This window comes from Oncorhynchus keta, chromosome 25, assembly GCF_023373465.1.
Source record: "Oncorhynchus keta strain PuntledgeMale-10-30-2019 chromosome 25, Oket_V2, whole genome shotgun sequence".
Taxonomy (NCBI): Eukaryota; Metazoa; Chordata; class Actinopteri; order Salmoniformes; family Salmonidae; genus Oncorhynchus; species Oncorhynchus keta.
In genome coordinates, this window is record NC_068445.1 from 31,934,830 (window position 1) to 31,956,826 (window position 21,997).

The window sequence follows — 21,997 nt, forward strand, 5'->3', positions numbered from 1 at the left end:
AGAGAGAGAGAAACAGAGAGAGAGAAACAGAGAGAACAGAGAGAAACAGAGAGAAACAGAGAAACAGAGCCATAGAAAGAAAGAGAGAGAGAAACAGAGAGAGAAACAGAGAGAGAAACAGAGAGAAAACAGAGAGAGTAACAGAGCCATAGAAAGAAAGAGGGAAAGAGAAACAGAGAGAGAAACAGAGCCATAGAAAGAAAGAGAGAAAACAGAGAGAGAGAAACAGAGAAAGAGAAACAGAGAGAAACAGAGAAACAGAGAAGAAAGAAAGAGAGAGAGAAACAGAGCCATAGAAAGAGAGAGAGAGAGAAACAGAGAGAGAGAAACAGAGAGAAACAGAGAAACAGAGCCATAGAAAGAAAGAGAGAGAGAGAAAGAGAGAGAGAAACAGAGCCAGAGAAACAGAGAGAGAGAAACAGAGAGAGAGAAACAGAGCGAGAGAAACAGAGCGAGAGAAACAGAGCGAGAGAAAGAAACAGAGAGAGAGAAACAGAGAGAGAGAAACAGAGAGAGATTAGCAGAGCCATAGAAAGAAACAGAGAGAGAGAGAGAAACAGAGCCATAGAAACAGTGAGAGAGAAATAGAGCCATAGAAACCGAGAAAAAGAGAAACAGAGCCATAGAAACCGAGAAAAAGAGAAACAGAGCCATAGAAACCGAGAAAAAGAGAAACAGAGCCATAGAAACCGAGAAAAAGAGAAACAGAGCCATAGAAAGAGAAAAACTGAGAGAGAAACAGAGCCATAGAAAGAGAGAAACAGAGAGAAACAGAGACAGAAACCGAGAGTGAAACAGAGCCATAGAAAGAGAGAAACAGAGAGAGAAAGAGAAACAGAGAGAGAAACAGAGCCATAGAAAGAGAGAAACAGAGCCATAGAAAGAGAGAAACCGAGAGAGAAACAGAGAGAAACAGAGAGAGAAACCGAGAGAGAAACAGAGCCATAGAAAGAAAGAGAAAGAGAAATAGGGCCATAGAAGAGAGAAACAGAGAGAAACAGAGAGAGAAACCGAGAGAGAAACAGAGCAATAGAAATAAAGAGAAAGAGAAACAGAGAAACATAGAAGAGACAGAGAAAAACAGAGAGAAACAGAGAGAGAAACAGAGAGAAAATAGAGCCATAGAAAGAAAGAGAAAGAGAAACAGAGCCATAGAAAGAAAGAGAGAAAACAGAGCCATAGAAAGAGAGAAACAGAGCCATAGAAAGAAAGAGAGAAACAGAGGCCATAGAAGAGAGAGAAACAGAGAGAAACAGAGAGAGAAACAGAGAGAAAACAGAGCCATAGAAAGAGAGAAACAGAGAGAGAAAGAAAGAGAAAACAGAGCCATAGAAAGAGAGAACCAGAGAGAGAAAAAGAAAGAGAGAAACAGAGAAGAAACAGAGCCATAGAAAGAGAAAACAGAGCCATAGAAAGAGAGAAACAGAGAGAGAAACAGAGCCATAGAAAGAAAGAGAAAGAAACAGAGCCATAGAAAGAGAGAAACAGAGCCATAGAAACAGAGAGAGAAAGAGAAAGAGGGCCAAAAGAGAGAGAAACAGAGCCATAGAAGAGAAAACAGAGCCATAGAAAGAGAAAACAGAGCCATAGAAACCGAGAGAGAATAGAAACAGAGCCATAGAAAGAAAGAGAGAAACAGGGCCAGAAGAGAGAGAAACAGAGCCATAGAAAGAAAGAGAGAAACAGAGCCATAGAAAGAGAGAAACAGAGAAATAGAAAGAGAGAAAGAGAAACAGAAAGATAGAAGAGAGAGAAACAGAGCCATAGAAAGAAAGAGGAGAAACAGAGCCATGGAAAGAAAGAGAGGGAGAAACAGAGAGAGTAACAGAGCCATAGAAAGAAAGAGAGAAAGAGAGAGAGAAAGAGCCATAGAAAGAAAGAGAAAAAGAAACAGAGCCATAGAAAGAAAGAGAGAAAACAGAGAGAAACAGAGCCATAGAAAGAAAGAAATAAGAAACAGAGCCATAGAAAGAGAGAAACAGAAAAACAGAGCCATAGAAAGAAAGAGAGGGAGAAACAGAGAGAGTAACAGAGCCATAGAAAGAAAGAGAATAAGAAACAGAGCCATAGAAAGAGAGAAACAGAGCCATAGAAAGAAAGAGAGAGAAACCGAGAGAGAAACAGAGCCATAGAAAGAAAAGAGAAGAGAAACAGAAACATAGAAGAGAGAAACAGAGAGAAACAGAAAGAAAGAGAGAGAAACAGAGCCATAGAAAGAAAGAGAAAAAGAAACAGAGCCATAGAAAGAAAGAGAGAAAGAGAAATAGGGCCAGAAGAAGAGAGAGAAACAGAGAGAAACAGAGAGAGAAACAGAGAGAGAAACAGAGCCATAGAAAGAAAGAGAAAGAGAAACAGAGCCAGAGAAAGAGAGAAAAAGAGAGAAACAGAAGAGAAACAGAGAGAGAAACAGAGCCATAGAAAGAAAGAGAAAGAGAAATAAAGAAAGAGAGAAACAGAGCCATAGAAAGAGAGAAACAGAGATAGAAAGAAGGAGAGAGGAGAAACAGAGAGAGAACAGAGCCATAGAAAGAAACAGAGAATAAGAAAACAGAGCCATAGAAAGAGAGAAAAACAGAGCCAAAGAAAGAAAGAGAGAGAGAAACAGAGAGAGAAACAGAGCCATAGAAAGAAAGAGAAAAAGAAACAGAGCCATAGAAAGAAAGAGAGAAAGAGAAAGAAACAGAGCCATAGAAAGAAAGAGGGAGAAACAGAAAGAGAACAGAGCCATAGAAAGAAGAGAGCGAGAAACAGAAAGAGTAAACAGAGCCATAGAAAGAAGAGAGAGAGAAACAGAGAGAGAGAAACAGAGCCATAGAAAGAAAGAGAGAAACAGAGCCATAGAAGAGAGAAAACAGAGCCATAGTAAGAGAGAAACAGAGAGATAGAAACAGAGAGAGAAAGAAACAGAGGCCATAGAAGAGAGAGAAACAGAGCCATAGAAAGAAAGAGAGAAACAGAGCCATGGAAAGAAAGAGAGAGAAACAGAGAGAGAACAGAGCCATAGAAAGAAAGAGAGAGAGAAACAGAGCCATAGAAGAAACAGAAACAGAGAGAAACAGAGAGAGAAACCGAGAGAAAACAGAGCCAGAGAAAGAAACAGAAAGAGAAACAGAGCCATAGAAAGAGAGAAACAGAGAGAAACAGAGAGAGAAACAGAGCCATAGAAAGAAAGAGAGAGAGAAAACAGAGCCATAGAAAGAGAGAAACAGAGAGAAACAGAGAGAGAAACAGAGAGAGAAACAGAGCCATAGAAAGAAAGAGAAAGAGAAAAGGAGAAGAGAGAGAAACAGAGAGAAACAGAGAGAGAAACCGAGAGAGAAACAGAGCCATAGAAAGAAAGAGAAAGAGAAACAGGGCCATAGAAAGAGAGAAACAGAGAGAAACAGAGAGAGAAACAGAGAGAGAAACAGAGCCATAGAAAGAAAGAAAAGAGAAATAGGGCCATAGAAAGAGAGAAACAGAGCCATAGAAAGAGAGAAACAGAGCCATAGAAACCGAGAGAGAGAGTAACAGAGCCATAGAAAGAAAGAGAGAAAACAGAGCCATAGAAAGAAAGAGAGAAACAGAGAGAGAGAAACAGAGAAAGAGAAAGAAACAGAGCCATAGAAAGAAAGAGAGGGAGAAACAGAGAGAGAAACAGAGCCATAGAAAGAGAGAGAGAGAGAAACAGAGAGAGAAACAGAGCCATAGAAAGAGAGAGAGAGAAACAGAAAGAGAGAAACAGAGAGAGAAACAGAGCCATAGAAAGAAAGAGAAAGAGAAATAGGGCCATAGAAAGAGAGAAACAGAGCCATAGAAAGAGAGAAACAGAGCCATAGAAACCGAGAGAAAGAGAAACAGGGCCATATAAGAGAGAGAAACAGAGCCATAGAAGAGAGAAACAGAGCCATAGAAAGAGAGAAACAGAGCCATAGAAACCGAGAGAAAGAGAAACAGAGCCATAGAAAGAAAGAGAGAAACAGGGCCATAGAAGAGAGAGAAACAGAGCCATAGAAAGAAAGAGAGAAACAGAGCCATAGAAACCGAGAGAAAGAGAAACAGGGCCATAGAAGAGAGAGAAACAGAGCCATAGAAAGAAAGAGAGGGAGAAACAGAGAGAGAAACAGAGCCATAGAAAGAAAGAGAGAAAGAGAAAGAAACAGAGCCATAGAAAGAAAGAGAAAAAGAAACAGAGCCATAGAAAGAAAGAGAGAAACAGAGAGCGTAACAGAGCCATAGAAAGAAAGAGAATAAGAAACAGAGCCATAGAAAGAGAGAAACAGAGCCATAGAAAGAAGGAGAGGGAGAAACAGAGAGAGTAACAGAGCCATAGAAAGAAAGAGAATAAGAAACAGAGCCATAGAAAGAGAGAAACAGAGCCATAGAAAGAAAGAGGGAGAAACAGAGAAAGAAACAGAGCCATAGAAAGAAAGAGAAAAAGAAACAGAGCCATAGAAAGAAAGAGAGAAAGAGAAAGAAACAGAGCCATAGAAAGAAGGAGGGAGAAACAGAAAGAGTAACAGAGCCATAGAAAGAAGGAGAGCGAGAAACAGAAAGAGTAACAGAGCCATAGAAAGAAGGAGAGCGAGAAACAGAGAGAGTAACAGAGCCATAGAAAGAAAGAGAGAAACAGGGCCATAGAAGAGAGAGAAACAGAGCCATAGAAAGAAAGAGAGAAACAGAGCCATGGAAAGAAAGAGAGGGAGAAACAGAGAGAGTAACAGAGCCATAGAAAGAAAGAGAAAACAGAGAAATAGAGCCATAGAAGAGAAGAAACAGAGATAGAAACAGAGAGAAAACCGAGAGAGAAACAGAGCCATAGAAAGACAGAAAGAGAAATAGAGCCATAGAAGAGAGAGAAACAGAGAGAAAACAGAGAGAGAAACCGAGAGAGAAACAGAGCCATAGAAAGAAAGAGAAAGAAAAACAGAGCCATAGAAAGAAAGAGAGAAAGAGAAATAGGGCCATAGAAGAGAGAAAACAGAGAGAAACAGAGAGAGAAACCGAGAGAGAAACAGAGCCATAGAAAGAAAGAGAAAGAGAAACAGGGCCATAGAAACAGAGAGAAACAGAGAGAAACAGAGAGAGAAACAGAGAGAGAAACAGAGCCATAGAAAGAAAGAGAAAGAGAAATAGAGCCATAGAAAGAGAGAAACAGAGCCATAGAAAGAGAGAAACAGAGCCATAGAAAGAGGAGAGGGAGAAACAGAGAGAGTAACAGAGCCATAGAAAGAAAGAGAGAAGAAACAGAGCCATAGAAAGAGAGAAACAGAGCCAAAAAGAAAGAAGGAGACAGAGAAACAAGAGAGAAACAGAGATAGAAAGAAAGAGAAAAGAAACAGAGCCATAGAAAGAAAGAGAGAAAGAGAAAGAAACAGAGCCATAGAAAGAAAGAGGAGAAACAGAGAGAGTAACAGAGCCATAGAAAGAAGGAGAGCGAGAAACAGAAAAAGAGTAACAGAGCCATAGAAAGAAGGAGAGAGAAACAGAGAGAGTAAAACAGAGCCATAGAAAGAAAGAGAGAAACAGAGCCATAGAAAGAGAGAAACAGAGCCATAGAAAAGAGAGAAAACAGAGCCATAGAAACCGAGAGAAAGAGAAACAGAGCCATAGAAGAGAAAAACAGAGAGAGAAAGAAAGAGAGAAACAGAGCCATGGAAAGAAAGAGAGGGAGAAACAGAGAGAGTAACAGAGCCATAGAAAGAAAGAGAAAGAGAAATAGAGCCATAGAAGAGAGAGAAAGAGAGAGAAACAGAGAGAGAAACCGAGAGAGAGAAACAGAGCCATAGAAAGAAGAGAAAGAGAAATAGAGCCATAGAAGAGAGAGAAACAGAGAGAAACAGAGAGAGAAACCGAGAGAGAAACAGAGCCATAGAAAGAAAGAGAGAGAGAAATAGGGCCATAGAAGAGAGAGAAACAGAGAGAAACAGAGAGAGAAACCGAGAGAGAAACAGAGCCATAGAAAGAAAGAGAAAGAGAAATAGGGCCATAGAAGAGAGAGAAACAGAGAGAAACAGAGAGAGAAACCGAGAGAGAAACAGAGCCATAGAAAGAAAGAGAAAGAGAAACAGGGCCATAGAAGAGAGAGAAACAGAGAGAAACAGAGAGAGAAACCGAGAGAGAAACAGAGCCATAGAAAGAAAGAGAAAGAGAAATAGGGAAATAGAAAGAGAGAAACAGAGCCATAGAAAGAGAGAAACAGAGCCATAGAAACCGAGAGAGAGAGAAACAGAGCCATAGAAAGAAAGAGAGAAACAGGGCCATAGAAGAGAGAGAAACAGAGAGAAACAGAGAGAGAAACCGAGAGTGAAACAGAGAAACAGAGAGAGAAACAGAGAAACAGAGCCATAGAAAGAGAGAACCAGAGAGAAAAGAGAGAAACAGAAAAGAAACAGAGCCATAGAAAGAGAGAAACAGAGCCATAGAAAGAGAGAAACAGAGAGAGAAACAGAGCCATAGAAAGAAAGAGAAAACAGAGAAACAGAGCCATAGAAAGAGAGAAACAGAGCCATAGAAACCGAGAAAAAGAGAAACAGAGAGAAACAGAGCCATATAAGAGAGAGAAACAGAGAATAGAAGAGAGAAACAGAGCCATAGAAAGAGAGAAACAGAGCCATAGAAACCGAGAGAAAGAGAGAAACAGAGCCATAGAAAGAAAGAGAGAAAACAGGGCCATAGAAGAGAGAAAACAGAGCCATAGAAAGAAAGAGAGAAACAGAGCCATAGAAAGAAAGAGAAACAGAGCCATAGAAAGAAGAAACAGAGAGAAACAGAGAGAAAGAGAAACAGGGCCATAGAAGAGAGAGAAACAGAGCCATAGAAAGAAAGAGAGAAACAGAGCCATGGAAAGAAAGAGAGGAGAGAAACAGAGAGAGAAAACAGAGCCATAGAAAGAAAGAGAGAAAGAGAAAGAAACAGAGCCATAGAAAGAAAGAGAAAAAGAAACAGAGCCATAGAAAGAAAGAGAGAAACAGAGAGCGTAACAGAGCCATAGAAAGAAAGAGAATAAGAAACAGAGCCATAGAAAGAGAGAAACAGAGCCATAGAAAGAAGGAGAGGGAGAAACAGAGAGAGTAACAGAGCCATAGAAAGAAAGAGAATAAGAAACAGAGCCATAGAAAGAGAGAAACAGAGCCATAGAAAGAAGGAGAGGGAGAAACAGAGAGAGTAACAGAGCCATAGAAAGAAAGAGAAAAAGAAACAGAGCCATAGAAAGAGAGAAAGAGAAAGAAACAGAGCCATAGAAAGAAGGAGGGAGAAACAGAAAGAGTAACAGAGCCATAGAAAGAAGGAGAGTGAGAAACAGAAAGAGTAACAGAGCCATAGAAAGAAGGAGAGCGAGAAACAGAGAGAGTAACAGAGCCATAGAAAGAAGAAACAGAGAGAAACAGAGCCATAGAAAGAGAGAGAAACAGAGCCATAGAAAGAGAGAAACAGAGAGAAAGAAAGAGAGAAACAGAGCCATGGAAAGAAAGAGAGGGAGAAACAGAGAGAAACAGAGCCATAGAAAGAGAAAAACTGAGAGAGAAACAGAGCCATAGAAAGAGAGAAACAGAGAGAGAAAGAGAGAAACAGAGAGAGAAACAGAGCCATAGAAAGAGAGAAACAGAGCCATAGAAAGAGAGAAACCCAGAGAGAAACAGAGCCATAGAAAGAAAGAGAAAGAGAAATAGGGCCATAGAAGAGAGAGAAACAGAGAGAAACAGAGAGAGAAACCGAGAGAGAAACAGAGCCATAGAAAGAAAGAGAAAGAGAAATAGGGCCATAGAAGAGAGAGAAACAGAGAGAAACAGAGAGAGAAACCGAGAGAGAGTAACAGAGCCATAGAAAGAAAGAGAAAGAGAAACAGGGCCATAGAAGAGAGAGAAACAGAGAGAAACAGAGAGAGAAACCGAGAGAGAAACAGAGCCATAGAAAGAAAGAGAAAGAGAAATAGGGCCATAGAAAGAGAGAAACAGAGCCATAGAAAGAGAGAAACAGAGCCATAGAAACCGAGAGAGAGAGAAACAGAGCCATAGAAAGAAAGAGAGAAACTGGGCCATAGAAGAGAGAGAAACAGAGAGAAACAGAGAGAGAAACCGAGAGTGAAACAGAGAAACAGAGAGAGAAACAGAGTGAAACAGAGCCATAGAAAGAGAGAAACAGAGAGAGAAAGAGAGAAACAGAGAGAGAAACAGAGCCATAGAAAGAGAGAAACAGAGCCATAGAAAGAGAGAAACCGAGAGAGAAACAGAGCCATAGAAAGAAAGAGAAAGAGAAAATAGGGCCATAGAAAGAGAGAAACAGAGCCATAGAAACCGAGAGAAAGAGAAACAGGGCCATATAAGAGAGAGAAACAGAGCCATAGAAGAGAGAAACAGAGCCATAGAAAGAGAGAAACAGAGCCATAGAAACCGAGAGAAAGAGAAACATAGCCATAGAAAGAAAGAGAGAAACAGGGCCATAGAAGAGAGAGAAACAGAGCCATAGAAAGAAAGAGAGAAACAGAGCCATAGAAAGAGAGAAACAGAGCCATAGAAACCGAGAGAAAGAGAAACAGGGCCATAGAAGAGAGAGAAACAGAGCCATAGAAAGAAAGAGAGGGAGAAACAGAGAGAGTAACAGAGCCATAGAAAGAAAGAGAGAAAGAGAAAGAAACAGAGCCATAGAAAGAAAGAGAAAAAGAAACAGAGCCATAGAAAGAAAGAGAGAAACAGAGAGCGTAACAGAGCCATAGAAAGAAAGAGAATAAGAAACAGAGCCATAGAAAGAGAGAAACAGAGCCATAGAAAGAAGGAGAGGGAGAAACAGAGAGAGTAACAGAGCCATAGAAAGAAAGAGAATAGAGAAACAGAGCCATAGAAAGAGAGAAACAGAGCCATAGAAAGAAGGAGAGGAGAAACAGAGAGAGAAACAGAGCCATAGAAAGAAAGAGAAAAGAAACAGAGTCATAGAAAGAGAGAAAGAGAAAGAAACAGAGATAGAAAGAAGGAGGGAGAAACAGAAAGAGAACAGAGCCATAGAAAGAAGGAGAGCGAGAAACAGAAAGAGTAACAGAGCCATAGAAAGAAGGAGAGAGAAACAGAGAGAGAAACAGAGCCATAGAAAGAAAGAGAGAAACAGGGCCATAGAAGAGAGAGAAACAGAGCCATAGAAAGAGAGAAAACAGAGCCATAGAAAGAAAGAGAAAGAGAAAGAAACAGAGCCATAGAAAGAAAGAGAAAAAAACAGAGCCATAGAAAGAGAGAAACAGAGAGAGAAACAGAGCCATAGAAAGAAAGAGAATAGAGAAACAGAGCCATAGAAAGAGAAAACAGAGCCATAGAAAGAGAGAGAGAGAGGGAGAAACAGAGAGAGTAACAGAGCCATAGAAAGAAAGAGAATAAGAAAACAGAGCCATAGAAAGAGAGAAACAGAGCCATATAAAGAAGAGAGGGAGAAACAGGGAGAGAACAGAGCCATAGAAAGAAAGAGAAAGAGAAACAGAGCCATATAAAAAAAGAGGAAGAGAAACAGAGCCATAGAAAGAAGGAGGGAGAAACAGAAAGAGTAACAGAGCCATAGAAAGAAGAGAGAGAACAGAGAGAGAAAGAACAGAGCCATAGAAAGAAGAGAGCGAGAAACAGAGAGAAACAGAGCCATAGAAAGAAGGAGAGGGAAAACAGAGAGAGAAACAGAGCCATAGAAAGAAGGAGAGAGAAAGAGAGAAACAGAGCCATAGAAAGAAAGAGAGAGAAACAGAGAGAGACAGAATAGAAAGAAAGAGAGAAACAGAGCCATAGAAACAGAGTGAGAGAGAAATAGAGCCATAGAAACCGAGAGAAAGAGAAACAGAGCCATAGAAAGAGAGAAACAGAGAGAGAAACAGCGCCATAGAAAGAGAGAAACCGAGAGAGAAACAGAGCCATAGAAAGAAAGAGGGAGAAACAGAGAGAGAAACAGAGCCATAGAAAGAAAGAGAGGGAGGGAGAAACAGAGAGAGAAACGGAGCCATAGAAAGAAAGAGGGAAAGAGAAACAGAGAGAGAAACAGAGAAAAAGAGAGAGAGAAACAGAGAAAGAGAAAGAAACAGAGCCAAAGAAAGAAGGAGAGGGAGAAACAGAGAGTAACAGAGCCATAGAAAGAAGAGAGCGAGAAACAGAGAGAGAAACAGAGCCATAGAAAGAAAGAGAGAAACAGAGCCATAGAAAGAGAGATACAGAGCCATAGAAACCGAGAGAAAGAGAAACAGGGCCATAGAAAACCGAGAGAGAAACAGAGCCATAGAAAGAAAGAGAGAAACAGAGCCATGGAAATAAAGAGAGGGAGAAACAGAGAGAAACAGAGCCATAGAAAGAAAGAGAGAAAGAGAAAGAAGCAGAGCCATAGAAAGAAAGAGAAAAAACAGAGTCATAGAAAGAAAGAGAAAACAGAGAGAGAAACAGAGCCATAGAAAGAAAGAGAAAGAAACAGAGCCATAGAAAGAGAGAAACAGAGCCATAGAAAGAAGGAGAGGGAGAAACAGAGAGAGTAACAGAGCCATAGAAAGAAAGAGAATAAGAAACAGAGCCATAGAAAGAAAGAGAAAACAGAGCCATAGAAAGAAGGAGAGGGAGAAACAGAGAGAGTAACAGAGCCATAGAAAGAAACCGAGAAACAGAAAGAGAAACAGAGCCATAGAAGAGAGAGAAACAGAGCCATAGAAAGAAAGAGAGAAACAGGGCCATAGAAGAGAGAGAAACAGAGCCATAGAAAGAGTGAAACAGAGCCATAGAAACCGAGAGAAAGAGAAACAGGGCCATAGAAGAGAGAGAAACAGAGCCATAGAAAGAAAGAGAGAAACAGAGCCATGGAAAGAAAGAGAGGGAGAAACAGAGAGAGTAACAGAGCCATAGAAAGAAAGAGAAAAGAGAAAGAAACAGAGCCATAGAAAGAAAGAGAAAAAGAAACAGAGCCATAGAAAGAGAGAAACAGAGAGCGTAACAGAGCCATAGAAAGAAAGAGAATAAGAAACAGAGCCATAGAAAGAGAGAAACAGAGCCATAGAAAGAAAGAGAAAAAGAAACAGAGCCATAGAAAGAAAGAGAGAAAGAGACAGAGTAACAGAGCCATAGAAAGAAAGAGGGAAAGAGAAACAGAGAGAGAAACAGCCATAGAAAAAAAGAGAGAGAAACAGAGAGAGAGAAACAAAGAGAGAGAGAAACAGAGAAAGAGAAAGAAACAGAGCCATAGAAAGAAAGAGAGGGAGAAACAGAGAGAGTAACAGAGCCATAGAAAGAAAGAGGGAAAGAGAAACAGAGAGAGAAACAGAGCCATAGAAAGAAAGAGAGAGAAACAGAGAGAGTGAAACAGAGCCATAGAAAGAAAGAGAGAGAGAGACAGAGAGAAACAGAGCCATAGAAAGAAAGAGAGGGAGAAACAGAGAGAGTAAACAGAGCCATAGAAAGAAGGAGAGGGAGAAACAGAGAGAAACAGAGCCATAGAAAGAAGGAGAAACGAGAAACAGAGAGAAATAGAGCCATAGAAAGAGAGAAACAGAGAGAGAAACAGAGCCATAGAAAGAAAGAGAGGGAGAAACAGAGAGAGAAACAGAGCCATAGAAAGAGAGAAACAGCGCCATAGAAAGAGAGAGAAACAGAGAGAGAAACAGAGCCATAGAAAGAAAGAGAGAGAGAAACAGAGAGAGAAACAGAGCCATAGAAAGAAAGAGAGGGAGAAACAGAGAGAGAAACAGAGCCATAGAAACAGAGAGAGAGAAACAGAGAGAGAAACAGAGCCATAGAAAGAAAGAGAGGGAGAAACAGAGAGAGAAACAGAGCCATAGAAAGAAAGAGAGAGAGAAACAGAGAGAGAAACAGAGCCATAGAAAGAAAGAGAGAAACAGAGAGGAAACAGAGAGAGTAACAGAGCCATAGAAAGAAGGAGAGGAGAAACAGAGAGTAACAGAGCCATAGAAAAGAAAAGAGAGAAACAGAACCATAGAAAGAAAGAGGGAGAAACAGAGAGAAACAGAGCCATAGAAAGAAAGAGGGAGAAACAGAGAGAGAGAGTAACAGAGCCATAGAAAGAGAGAAACAGAGAGAGTAACAGAGCCATAGAAAGAAAGAGAAAGAAACAGAGCCATAGAAAGAGAGAAACAGAGCCATAGAAAGAAGGAGAGGGAGAAACAGGGAGAGTAACAGAGCCATAGAAAGAAAGAGAAAAAGAAACAGAGCCATAGAAAGAAAGAGAAAGAGAAACAGAGCCATAGAAAGAAGGAGGGAGAAACAGAAAGAGTAACAGAGCCATAGAAAGAAGGAGAGCGAGAAACAGAAGAGAGTAACAGAGCCATAGAAAGAAGGAGAGAAACGAGAAACAGAGAGAGAAACAGAGCCATAGAAAGAAGGAGAGGAGAAACAGAGAGAGAGTAACAGAGCCATAGAAAGAAGGAGAGGAGAAACAGAGAGAGAGAACAGAGCCATAGAAAGAAGGAGAGGGAGAAACAGAGAGAGAGAAGAACAGAGCCATAGAAAGAAGGAGAGCGAGAAACAGAGAGAAACCAGAGAACAGAGCCATAGAAAGAAGGAGGGGGAAACAGAGAGAAACAGAGCCATAGAAAGAAGGAGAGGGAGAAACAGAGAGAAACAGAGCCATAGAAAAAGGGGGAAACAGAGAGAGTAACAGAGCCATAGAAAGAAAAACAGAGGGAGAAACAGAGAGAGTAACAGAGCCACAGAAAGAAAGAGAGAAACAGAGAGAGAAACAGAGCCATAGAAAGAGAGAAACAGAGAGAGTAACAGAGCCATAGAAAGAAGGAGAGAGGGAAACAGAGAGAGAAACAGAGCCATAGAAAGAAGAAGGGAAACAGAGAGAGAGTAACAGAGATAGAAAGAAAGAGGGAGAAACAGAGAGAGTAACAGAGCCATAGAAAGAAAGAGAGAAAACAGAGAGAAACAGAGCCATAGAAAGAAAGAGAGGAGAGAAACAGAGAGTAACATAGCCATAGAAAGAAGAAAGGGGAAAACAGAGAAAACAGAGCCATAGAAAGAAGGAGGGGGAAACAGAGAGAAACAGAGCCATAGAAAGAAGGAGGGGAAACAGAGAGAGTAACAGAGCCATAGAAAAGGAGGGAAACAGAGAGAAACAGAGCCATAGAAAGAAGAGAGGGAAACAGAGAAACAGAGCCATAGAAAGAAGGAGGGGAAACAGAGAAAGAGAAACAGAATAGAAAGAGAGGAGAGGGGGAAACAGAGAGAGTAACAGAGCCATAGAAAGAAGGAGGAAACAGAGAGAGTAACAGAGCCATAGAAAGAAAGAGAGGAAAGAGAAGAGAGTAACCAGAGCCATAGAAAGAAAGAGGGAGAAACAGAGAGAGTAACAGAGCCATAGAAAGAGAGAAAGAGAGAGAGTAACAGAGCCATAGAAAGAAAGAGAATAAGAAACAGAGCCATAGAAAGAGAGAAACAGAGCCATAGAAAGAAGGAGAGGGAGAAACAGAGAGAGTAACAGAGCCATAGAAAGAAAGAGAAAAAGAAACAGAGCCATAGAAAGAAAGAGAGAAAGAGAAAGAAACAGAGCCATAGAAAGAAGGAGGGAGAAACAGAAAGAGTAACAGAGCCATAGAAAGAAGGAGAGCGAGAAACAGAAAGAGTAACAGAGCCATAGAAAGAAGGAGAGCGAGAAACAGAGAGAGTAACAGAGCCATAGAAAGAAAGAGAGGGAGAAACAGAGAGAGAAACAGAGCCATAGAAAGAGAGAGAGAGAAACAGAGAGAGTAACAGAGCCATAGAAAGAAGGAGAGGGAGAAACAGAGAGAGAAACAGAGCCATAGAAAGAAGGAGAGCGAGAAACAGAGAGAGTAACAGAGCCATAGAAAGAAGGAGGGGAAACAGAGAGAGTAACAGAGCCATAGAAAGAAGGAGAGGAGAAACAGAGAGTAACAGAGCCATAGAAAAAGGGGGAAACAGAGAGAGTAACAGAGCCATAGAAAGAAAGAGGGAGAAACAGAGAGAGTAACAGAGCCATAGAAAGAAAGAGGGAGAAACAGAGAGTAACAGAGCCATAGAAAGAGAGAAACAGAGAGAGTAACAGAGCCATAGAAAGAAGGAGAGGGGAAACAGAGAGAGTAACAGAGCCATAGAAAGAAGAAGGGGAAAACAGAGAGAGTAACAGAGCCATAGAAAGAAAGAGGAGAAACAGAGAGAGTAACAGAGCCATAGAAAGAAGAGAGAGTGAGAAACAGAGAGAGTAACAGAGCCATAGAAAGAAAGAGAGGGAGAAACAGAGAGAGTAACATAGCCATAGAAAGAAGGAGAGGGGAAACAGAGAGAGTAACAGAGCCATAGAAAGAAGGAGGGGGAAACAGAGAGAGTAACAGAGCCATAGAAAGAAGGAGGAAAACAGAGAGAGTAACAGAGCCATAGAAAGAAGGAGGGGAAACAGAGAGTAACAGAGCCATAGAAAGAAGGAGGGGAAACAGAGAGAGTAACAGAGCCATAGAAAGAAGGAGGGGAGAAACAGAGAGAGTAACAGAGCCATAGAAAGAAGGAGAGGGAGAAACAGAGAGAGTAACAGAGCCATAGAAAGAAGGAGAGCGAGAAACAGAGAGAGTAACAGAGCCATAGAAAGAAGGAGGGGGAAACAGAGAGAGTAACAGAGCCATAGAAAGAAGGAGAGGGAGAAACAGAGAGTAACAGAGCCATAGAAAGAAGGGGGAAACAGAGAGAGTAACAGAGCCATAGAAAGAAAGAGGGAGAAACAGAGAGAGTAACAGAGCCATAGAAAGAAAGAGGGAGAAACAGAGAGAGTAACAGAGCCATAGAAAGAAGGAGAGCGAGAAACAGAGAGAGTAACAGAGCCATAGAAAGAAGGAGAGTGAGAAACAGAGAGTAACAGAGCCATAGAAAGAAGGAGAGGGAGAAACAGAGAGAGTAACAGAGCCATAGAAAGAAGGAGAGGGAGAAACAGAGAGAGTAACAGAGCCATATAAAGAAGGAGGGGAGAAACAGAGAGAGTAACAGAGCCATAGAAAGAAGGAGAGCGAGAAACAGAGAGAGTAACAGAGCCATAGAAAGAAGGAGGGGGAAACAGAGAGAGTAACAGAGCCATAGAAAGAAGGAGAGGGAGAAACAGAGAGTAACAGAGCCATAGAAAAAAGGGGGAAACAGAGAGAGTAACAGAGCCATAGAAAGAAAGAGGGAGAAACAGAGAGAGTAACAGAGCCATAGAAAGAAAGAGGGAGAAACAGAGAGAGTAACAGAGCCATAGAAAGAAGGAGGGGGAGAAACAGAGAGAGTAACAGAGCCATAGAAAGAAGGAGAGCGAGAAACAGAGAGAGTAACAGAGCCATAGAAAGAAGGAGGGGGAAACAGAGAGAGTAACAGAGCCATAGAAAGAAAGAGGGAGAAACAGAGAGAGTAACAGAGCCATAGAAAGAAAGAGGGAGAAACAGAGAGAGTAACAGAGCCATAGAAAGAAAGAGAGGGAGAAACAGAGAGAGTAACATAGCCATAGAAAGAAGGAGAGGGGGAAACAGAGAGAGTAACAGAGCCATAGAAAGAAGGAGGGGGAAACAGAGAGAGTAACAGAGCCATAGAAAGAAGGAGGGGGAAACAGAGAGAGTAACAGAGCCATAGAAAGAAGGAGGGGGAAACAGAGAGAGTAACAGAGCCATAGAAAGAAGGAGGGGGAAACAGAGAGAGTAACAGAGCCATAGAAAGAAGGAGGGGGAAACAGAGAGAGTAACAGAGCCATAGAAAGAAGGAGAGGGAGAAACAGAGAGAGTAACAGAGCCATAGAAAGAAGGAGAGGGGGAAACAGAGAGAGTAACAGAGCCATAGAAAGAAGGAGGGGGAAACAGAGAGAGTAACAGAGCCATAGAAAGAAGGGGGGAAACAGAGAGAGTAACAGAGCCATAGAAAGAAAGAGGGAGAAACAGAGAGAGTAACAGAGCCATAGAAAGAAAGAGGGAAAGAGAAAGAAACAGAGCCATAGAAAGAAAGAGAGGGAGAAACAGAGCCATAGAAAGAAAGGCGTGGGGTGAAAAGGCCAGACTTCAGTGATTAGATCTGTTCCTCTGACCTTAGTGGTGTGTGTGTGTGTGTGTGTGTGTGTGTGTGTGTGTGTGTGTGTGTGTGTGTGTGTGTGTGTGTGTGTGTGTGTGTGTGTGTGTGTGTGTGTGTGTGTGTGTGTGTGTGTGTGTGTGTGTGTGTGTGTGTGTGTGTATACACAAGTCTGCCAAAAAGCCAAGGGGGCGTCTCCGTTTCCCTTCAGCTAACCCCTAGGGGTAACAATTGGGAAGCTCATTCTGTGTAGTTGTGTGTGTGTGTGTGTGTGTGTGTGTGTGTGTGTGTGTGTGTGTGTGTGTGTGTGTGTGTGTGTGTGTGTGTGTGTGTGTGTGTGTGTGTGTGTGTGTGTGTGTGTGTGTGTGTGTGTGTGTCAACGCATACAGACTTTGGCCAACAATAGCCAATCATAATTCGCCAGCAATCACACATACCCCCCCTCCCTCTGCACTGACGTCAGAGGAACCACAGGGACCCCAGGCACATTCCTTCCTTCCTTTGCTCTCTCCCTCTTGTCCTAGCTTACACAGTATAGTATCTGTTTCTCCTTCACAAAAAAACGACCCCACAAGAGTATTTGGGTGATGGAATCTAGATGTCTGATTCCATCTTCTTTCTCATAACATTGTGTTTTACCCTCAGATCTAGTGTGTGCGACTACAAATGCATGTATTTTGTGTGTGCGAGGGTAATTTCCCTCTGAGCGCGTGACGGTCCTTTTTAGGTTGGTGGGAAGGGGTGCGGATGGGAAGGGGGGTCTGACCAGAAACAATCCTCTCATCCAGTCACATGATAATGGGGAGGCTGCAAGCCACTGTTGATATTGGGTTTGATGGTTTCTTCTCTACAATGTAAAACCTGTCATCTGGAACACTGTGTCACTGAGTAAAGGGGAGGCTGTTAGTATAATCCCTTCTCAATTTGATTATCTTCTCTCAGTCAACTGAACATGATCAGTCATTTTTGAGATAGTGTTTAATCAAAGTGCGTGTGTTTACCATGGCGTCCAGTAGGTGGATGCATCGTAGCAATTCAGGTCTGGTCTCACAGTAGAGGCGGAACAGCAGTCTGCCGATAGGCTGCTTCTCACACAGGCTTATGTAGTCCCGATCTGCCAGAAACAAACAAACAAACCACATACACATTTGGATAGACCTAGGCATGTTTACAAACACTTACAACACACCAGCAAAGTGGCACACAAGTAATACTTGCAAAAACACACACACAGTAATGTACCGATGCTGTTGCCCAGCTCAGTGCATTGGCTGATGTGGGGGAAGCGAAGGATCTCCTTCCATTTCTTACTCCTCCCTTTCCGCTTCCCACCTCCACCTGCAGAGAGAGAGAAAACAAGGGATGAGGGGGACGATTAACTACAACAACTGAGGTTCTGTGCTCACACACACACACACACACACACACACACACACACACACACACACACACACACACACACACACACACACACACACTGATATGTTCTATGCTGAGGCGCACACACGCACGCACGCAAAGAGAGAAAGAGATGGAGAGCTCTGCAACTGACAAATGAGTGCAGATCAGGGCTCTGAATGAACTCATAGCCATTGTGTTTATGTATCATTTATACATTATGTCTCACTTCCTCTCCAAATCCCTTCTCTCCCTTTCCTTTTCGTCCTCTGTGTAATGCGCCGGGGAATGTGGCCCCCCCGAGGCAGAACAGTGTGCGTGTGTGTTTAACAGGGAATCCATCCCAGTCAGACAGATTCCCGTCGGAACATAGAGCTTGGCCAAAGCAGATTCCATCACTAAATAACCCTGAATATGCTTCCAGCAGAGGGCTCTCACACACACGCATCAATATCATATGATTAACCATGTTTGCTACTGAAATGGTGCTAATGTTTGCGAGGTTTGCCCTTCCCTGTCTCACACTCACATTGTGTAGGATAGTCTGGTATGAGAGTGATGGAGAGCGAGAGCGAGGTAGAGGAGAGAGCGAGGTAGAGGAGAGAGTGAGGGCTATAGACAGATGGACATCTTTAATCAATAATCCAGGAACGCTCCAACAAGTATGTAATGTGTTAACCACTCACTGTGTGTAAACGCTTTAGCAGCTTTCACATCCCTTTCCTCTTTACTTACCCCCCCAAACTCTTTCTTGCACACTGACTGCTGCCACAGACCCTCCCCTCAGGCATCAGTCTAACAGGTTACATCCCTCCTTTCAGTCTAACTTTACTCCTCACCCCATCAAACTCTTTCCTCACCTCAGGCATCAGTCTGACCTGGTGCCAACAGGCCTCCCTCCTCACCTCAGGCATCAGTCTAACCGAGGTTGCACAACAGGCCTCCCTCCTCACCTCAGGCATCAGTCTAACCTAGGTTACACAACAGGCCTCCCTCCTCACCTCAGGCATCAGTCTAACCTAGGTTACACAACAGGCCTCCCTCCTCACCTCAGGCATCAGTCTAATCGAGGTTACACAACAGGCCTCCCTCCTCACCTCAGGCATCAGTCTAAACTGGGTTACACAACAGGCCTCCCTCCTATCCTCAGACCTAAGTCTAAACAGGGTTACACAACAGGCCTCCCTCCTCCCCTCAGACCTCAGTCTAAACAGGGTTACACAACAGGCCTCCCTCCTCCCCTCAGACCTCAGTCTAAACAGGGTTACACAACAGGCCTCCCTCCTCTCCTCAGACCTCAGTCTAAACAGGGTTACACAACCTCAGTCAAACTGGCCACAACAGGCCTCCTCCCCTCCCTCAGGGTTACCAACAGGCCTCCCTCCTCCCCTCAGACCTCAGTCTAAACAGGGGCCTTAGACCTCACAAACAGGGTTACCTCCCTCCTCTCCTCAGACCTCCTTCCTCCCCTCAGTCCTCAGTCTAAACTGGGTTACACAATGGGCCTCCTTCCTCCCCTCAGTCCTCAGTCTAAACTGGGTTACACAATGGGCCTCCTTCCTCCCCTCCTTCACCTCACTGAACTGACATTGACTTGACAGGTGAAAGCTATGTAGTGGAACCCTTGCAGAGGTAGGCCTTTCAGGCAACACATGCCCTGACCAGGAAGAACAGACAGGCTATAACTAGGACCCAGAGATGTTCCTGGTTGGGTCACATGGAATATAATGGAAATGTAACTCCAACAAGTCAACAGGTGTAACTAGTGAATTATTAACCCTGACCTTAAACATCCTAAAATAACTATTGGGCCTAAGCAACAGTAACTATGACATTCTTTCCCCAGCCCACTTCCCTAGCTACGTTCACACAACTTCTCAGAGAACAGAAATACAACTCTTTTTGATTCAAATGGGGGAAAGTAATGAATAAGTGACAGACAGGTGAGACGCAGTCAGGCTTCTCAGAAGGCTAGGCTGGTTAGAGCAAGAGACTATGGTGGACATCATATCATAGGTGGTAAACATGTGGTCTACGAGGCTCATCAAATAGATGGAATGAGGCCCATCAAATAGAGAATTACAACATATCTAATTCTCTCTCCTTCTCCACAGTGTTTTCTCATTCATTCCCTTCATGGATTTACAATGAATAACCAGGTGTAAGAAAGATGGTGTGAATAGCTTGGTCCTCCACCCTGTCTTTCAATACAACACGATGCTGTTGTTACACTGTAACACCACTGTAAAAGCAGAATCAACAACCTCTGCATAATCAAAACAGTTGCTTTGTGAGATGTTAAAGTTCACAGTTGGCCATTGGTATGTAAATGCAGGGTTAAAAGTACCAGTGGCCTGGCTTTGGCCCCAGGTGAGAGCAGGTCCACCGAAGCCATGACCTAGTCAGACGACAGGGGTGTCGGCCTGCGTAGGTGGAAACATAAAAGTCGGATCCTTTTGGGTAAAAACACTAGGGTAAATTGGGTAAAACACTAGGGTAAATTGGGTAAAACACTAGTGTAAATCCTGTATGGATGTACTTGACCATAATACTCCTCCTTCCCTCTGCATCTACCGTACCAGTGGTGGGAAAACGTTTTGGCTCGTTTTCGAAATTCAAAGGGTGGCCGCACAGATTTTTGGGGATTGATTTGTTTGCAGGCCAGAAAAAAAGGGCAATTATTTAAAAATCTATACGTTCATTATCATTTCTGCATACTTTCTATCTAGTTGCAGACATTCAAGAGAAGCTTGGAGTGGTTTTAGCACGTAATCATAACCAACCCCCCACCCCCCACCGGATTGAACCGGCCCCCGGCCCGTAGTTTGCCCACCCCTGTACTATATCCTATTCTCTCCCAGTCTCTTCCTTCCTCACTCTTTTTCTCTCTGTCGGTCTGTCCATCAACTTCCTCTTTCTTACTTACCCTTATCTCACTTTTCCTCCCTCTCTTAATCTCTCCCTCTTTCTTAGTCTCACTCTCTAAGTGTCTGATTCGTCCCCACTGAATAATCACTTTTACATGCCCGGTTATTGAGCTGCATTCCCACATTCATGACCAATCAGTAACCTCTTTCCATTCTGCTGGCCAATCAATTATCTCTATCTTGGCTCATTTGAAGTCACAGGTTTACAACTTGTTTACTAGATTAACAACCTTCCCGTTGTTTTCATGGTAGATAAAATACATTTTGGTTTAGCACAGATACTGTATATCTGAGATGCAGTAAGGAATGGTTCAACTTATACAGATTTTTTACTCATTCGATGTGCAATTGTCAGGAGTCAAATGTATAGTTATATAGACTGCTCAAAAAAATAAAGAGAACACTAAAACAACACAATATAACTCCAAGTCAATCACACTTCTGTGAAATCAAACTGTCCACTTAGGAAGCAACACTGATTGACAATACATTTCACATGCTGTTGGGCAAATGGAGTAGACAACAGGTGGAAATTATAGGCAATTAGCAAGACACCCCCAATAAAGGAGTGGTTCTGCAGGTGGTGACCACAGACCACTTCTCAGTTCCTATGCTTCCTGGCTGATGTTTTGGTCACTTTTGAATGCTGGCAGTGCTTTCACTCTAGTGGTAGCATGAGACGGAGTCTACAACCCACACAAGAGGCTCAGGTAGTGCAGCTCATCCAGGATGGCACATCAATGCGAGCTGTGGCAAGAAGGTTTGCTGTGTCTGTCAGCGTAGTGTCCAGAGCATGGAGGAGCTACCAGGAAACAGGCCAGTACATCAGGAGACGTGGAGGAGGCCGTAGGAGGGCAACAACCCAGCAGCAGGACCGCTACCTCCGCCTTTGTACAAGGAGGAGCACTGCCAGAGCCCTGCAAAATGACCTCCAGCAGGCCACAAATGTGCATGTGTCTACTCAAACGGTCAGAAACAGACTCCATGAGGGTGGTATGAGGGCCCGACGTCCACAGGTGGGGGTTGTGCTTACAGCCCAACACCGTGCAGGACGTTTGGCATTTGCCCGAGAACACCAAGATTGTGAGACCATATGCTGGTGCGGTTGGCCCTGGGTTCCTCCTAATGCAAGACAATGCTGGACCTCATGTGGCTGGAGTGTGTCAGCAGTTCCTGCAAGAGGAAGGCATTGATGCTATGGACTGGCCAGCCCGTTCCCCAGACCTGAATCCAATTGAGCACATCTGGGACATCATGTCTCGCTCCATCCACCAACGCCACGTTGCACCACAGACTGTCCAGGAGTTGGCGGATGCTTTAGTCCAGGTCTGGGAGGAGATCCCTCAGGAGACCATCCGCCACCTCATCAGGTGCATGCCCAGGCGTTGTAGGGAGGTCATACAGGCACGTGGAGGCCACACACACTACTGAGCCTCATTTTGACTTGTTTTAAGGACATTACATAAAAGTTGGATCTGCCTGTAGTGGGGTTTTCCACTTTAATTTTGAGTGTGACTCCAAATCCAGACCTCCGTGGGTTGTTAAATTTGATTTCCATTGATAATTTTTGTGTGATTTTGTTGTCAGCACATTCAACAATGTAAAGAAAAAGGTTTTAATAAGAATATTTAATTCATTCAGATCTAGGATGTGTTATTTTAGTGTTCCCTTTATTTTTTTGAGCAGTGTATTTAG

The 21,997-nt window shown here is 42.9% G+C and overlaps 1 protein-coding gene across 2 annotated transcripts in view; it reads right to left on the reverse strand.

The window, feature by feature from the left end:
• Positions 1–21,997, reverse strand: part of LOC118373255 (G protein-coupled receptor kinase 5-like) — a 70,098-nt gene that overhangs the window by 22,772 nt on the left and 25,329 nt on the right. For both annotated transcript variants that reach the window (XM_052479119.1, XM_052479120.1), the window contains exons 2-3: positions 17,220–17,315; positions 16,979–17,091 (exon numbers count right to left, since the gene is read on the reverse strand). In XM_052479119.1, coding sequence (XP_052335079.1) covers positions 16,979–17,091; positions 17,220–17,315 — 209 coding nt within the window. The remainder of the gene's footprint in view (positions 1–16,978; positions 17,092–17,219; positions 17,316–21,997) is intronic.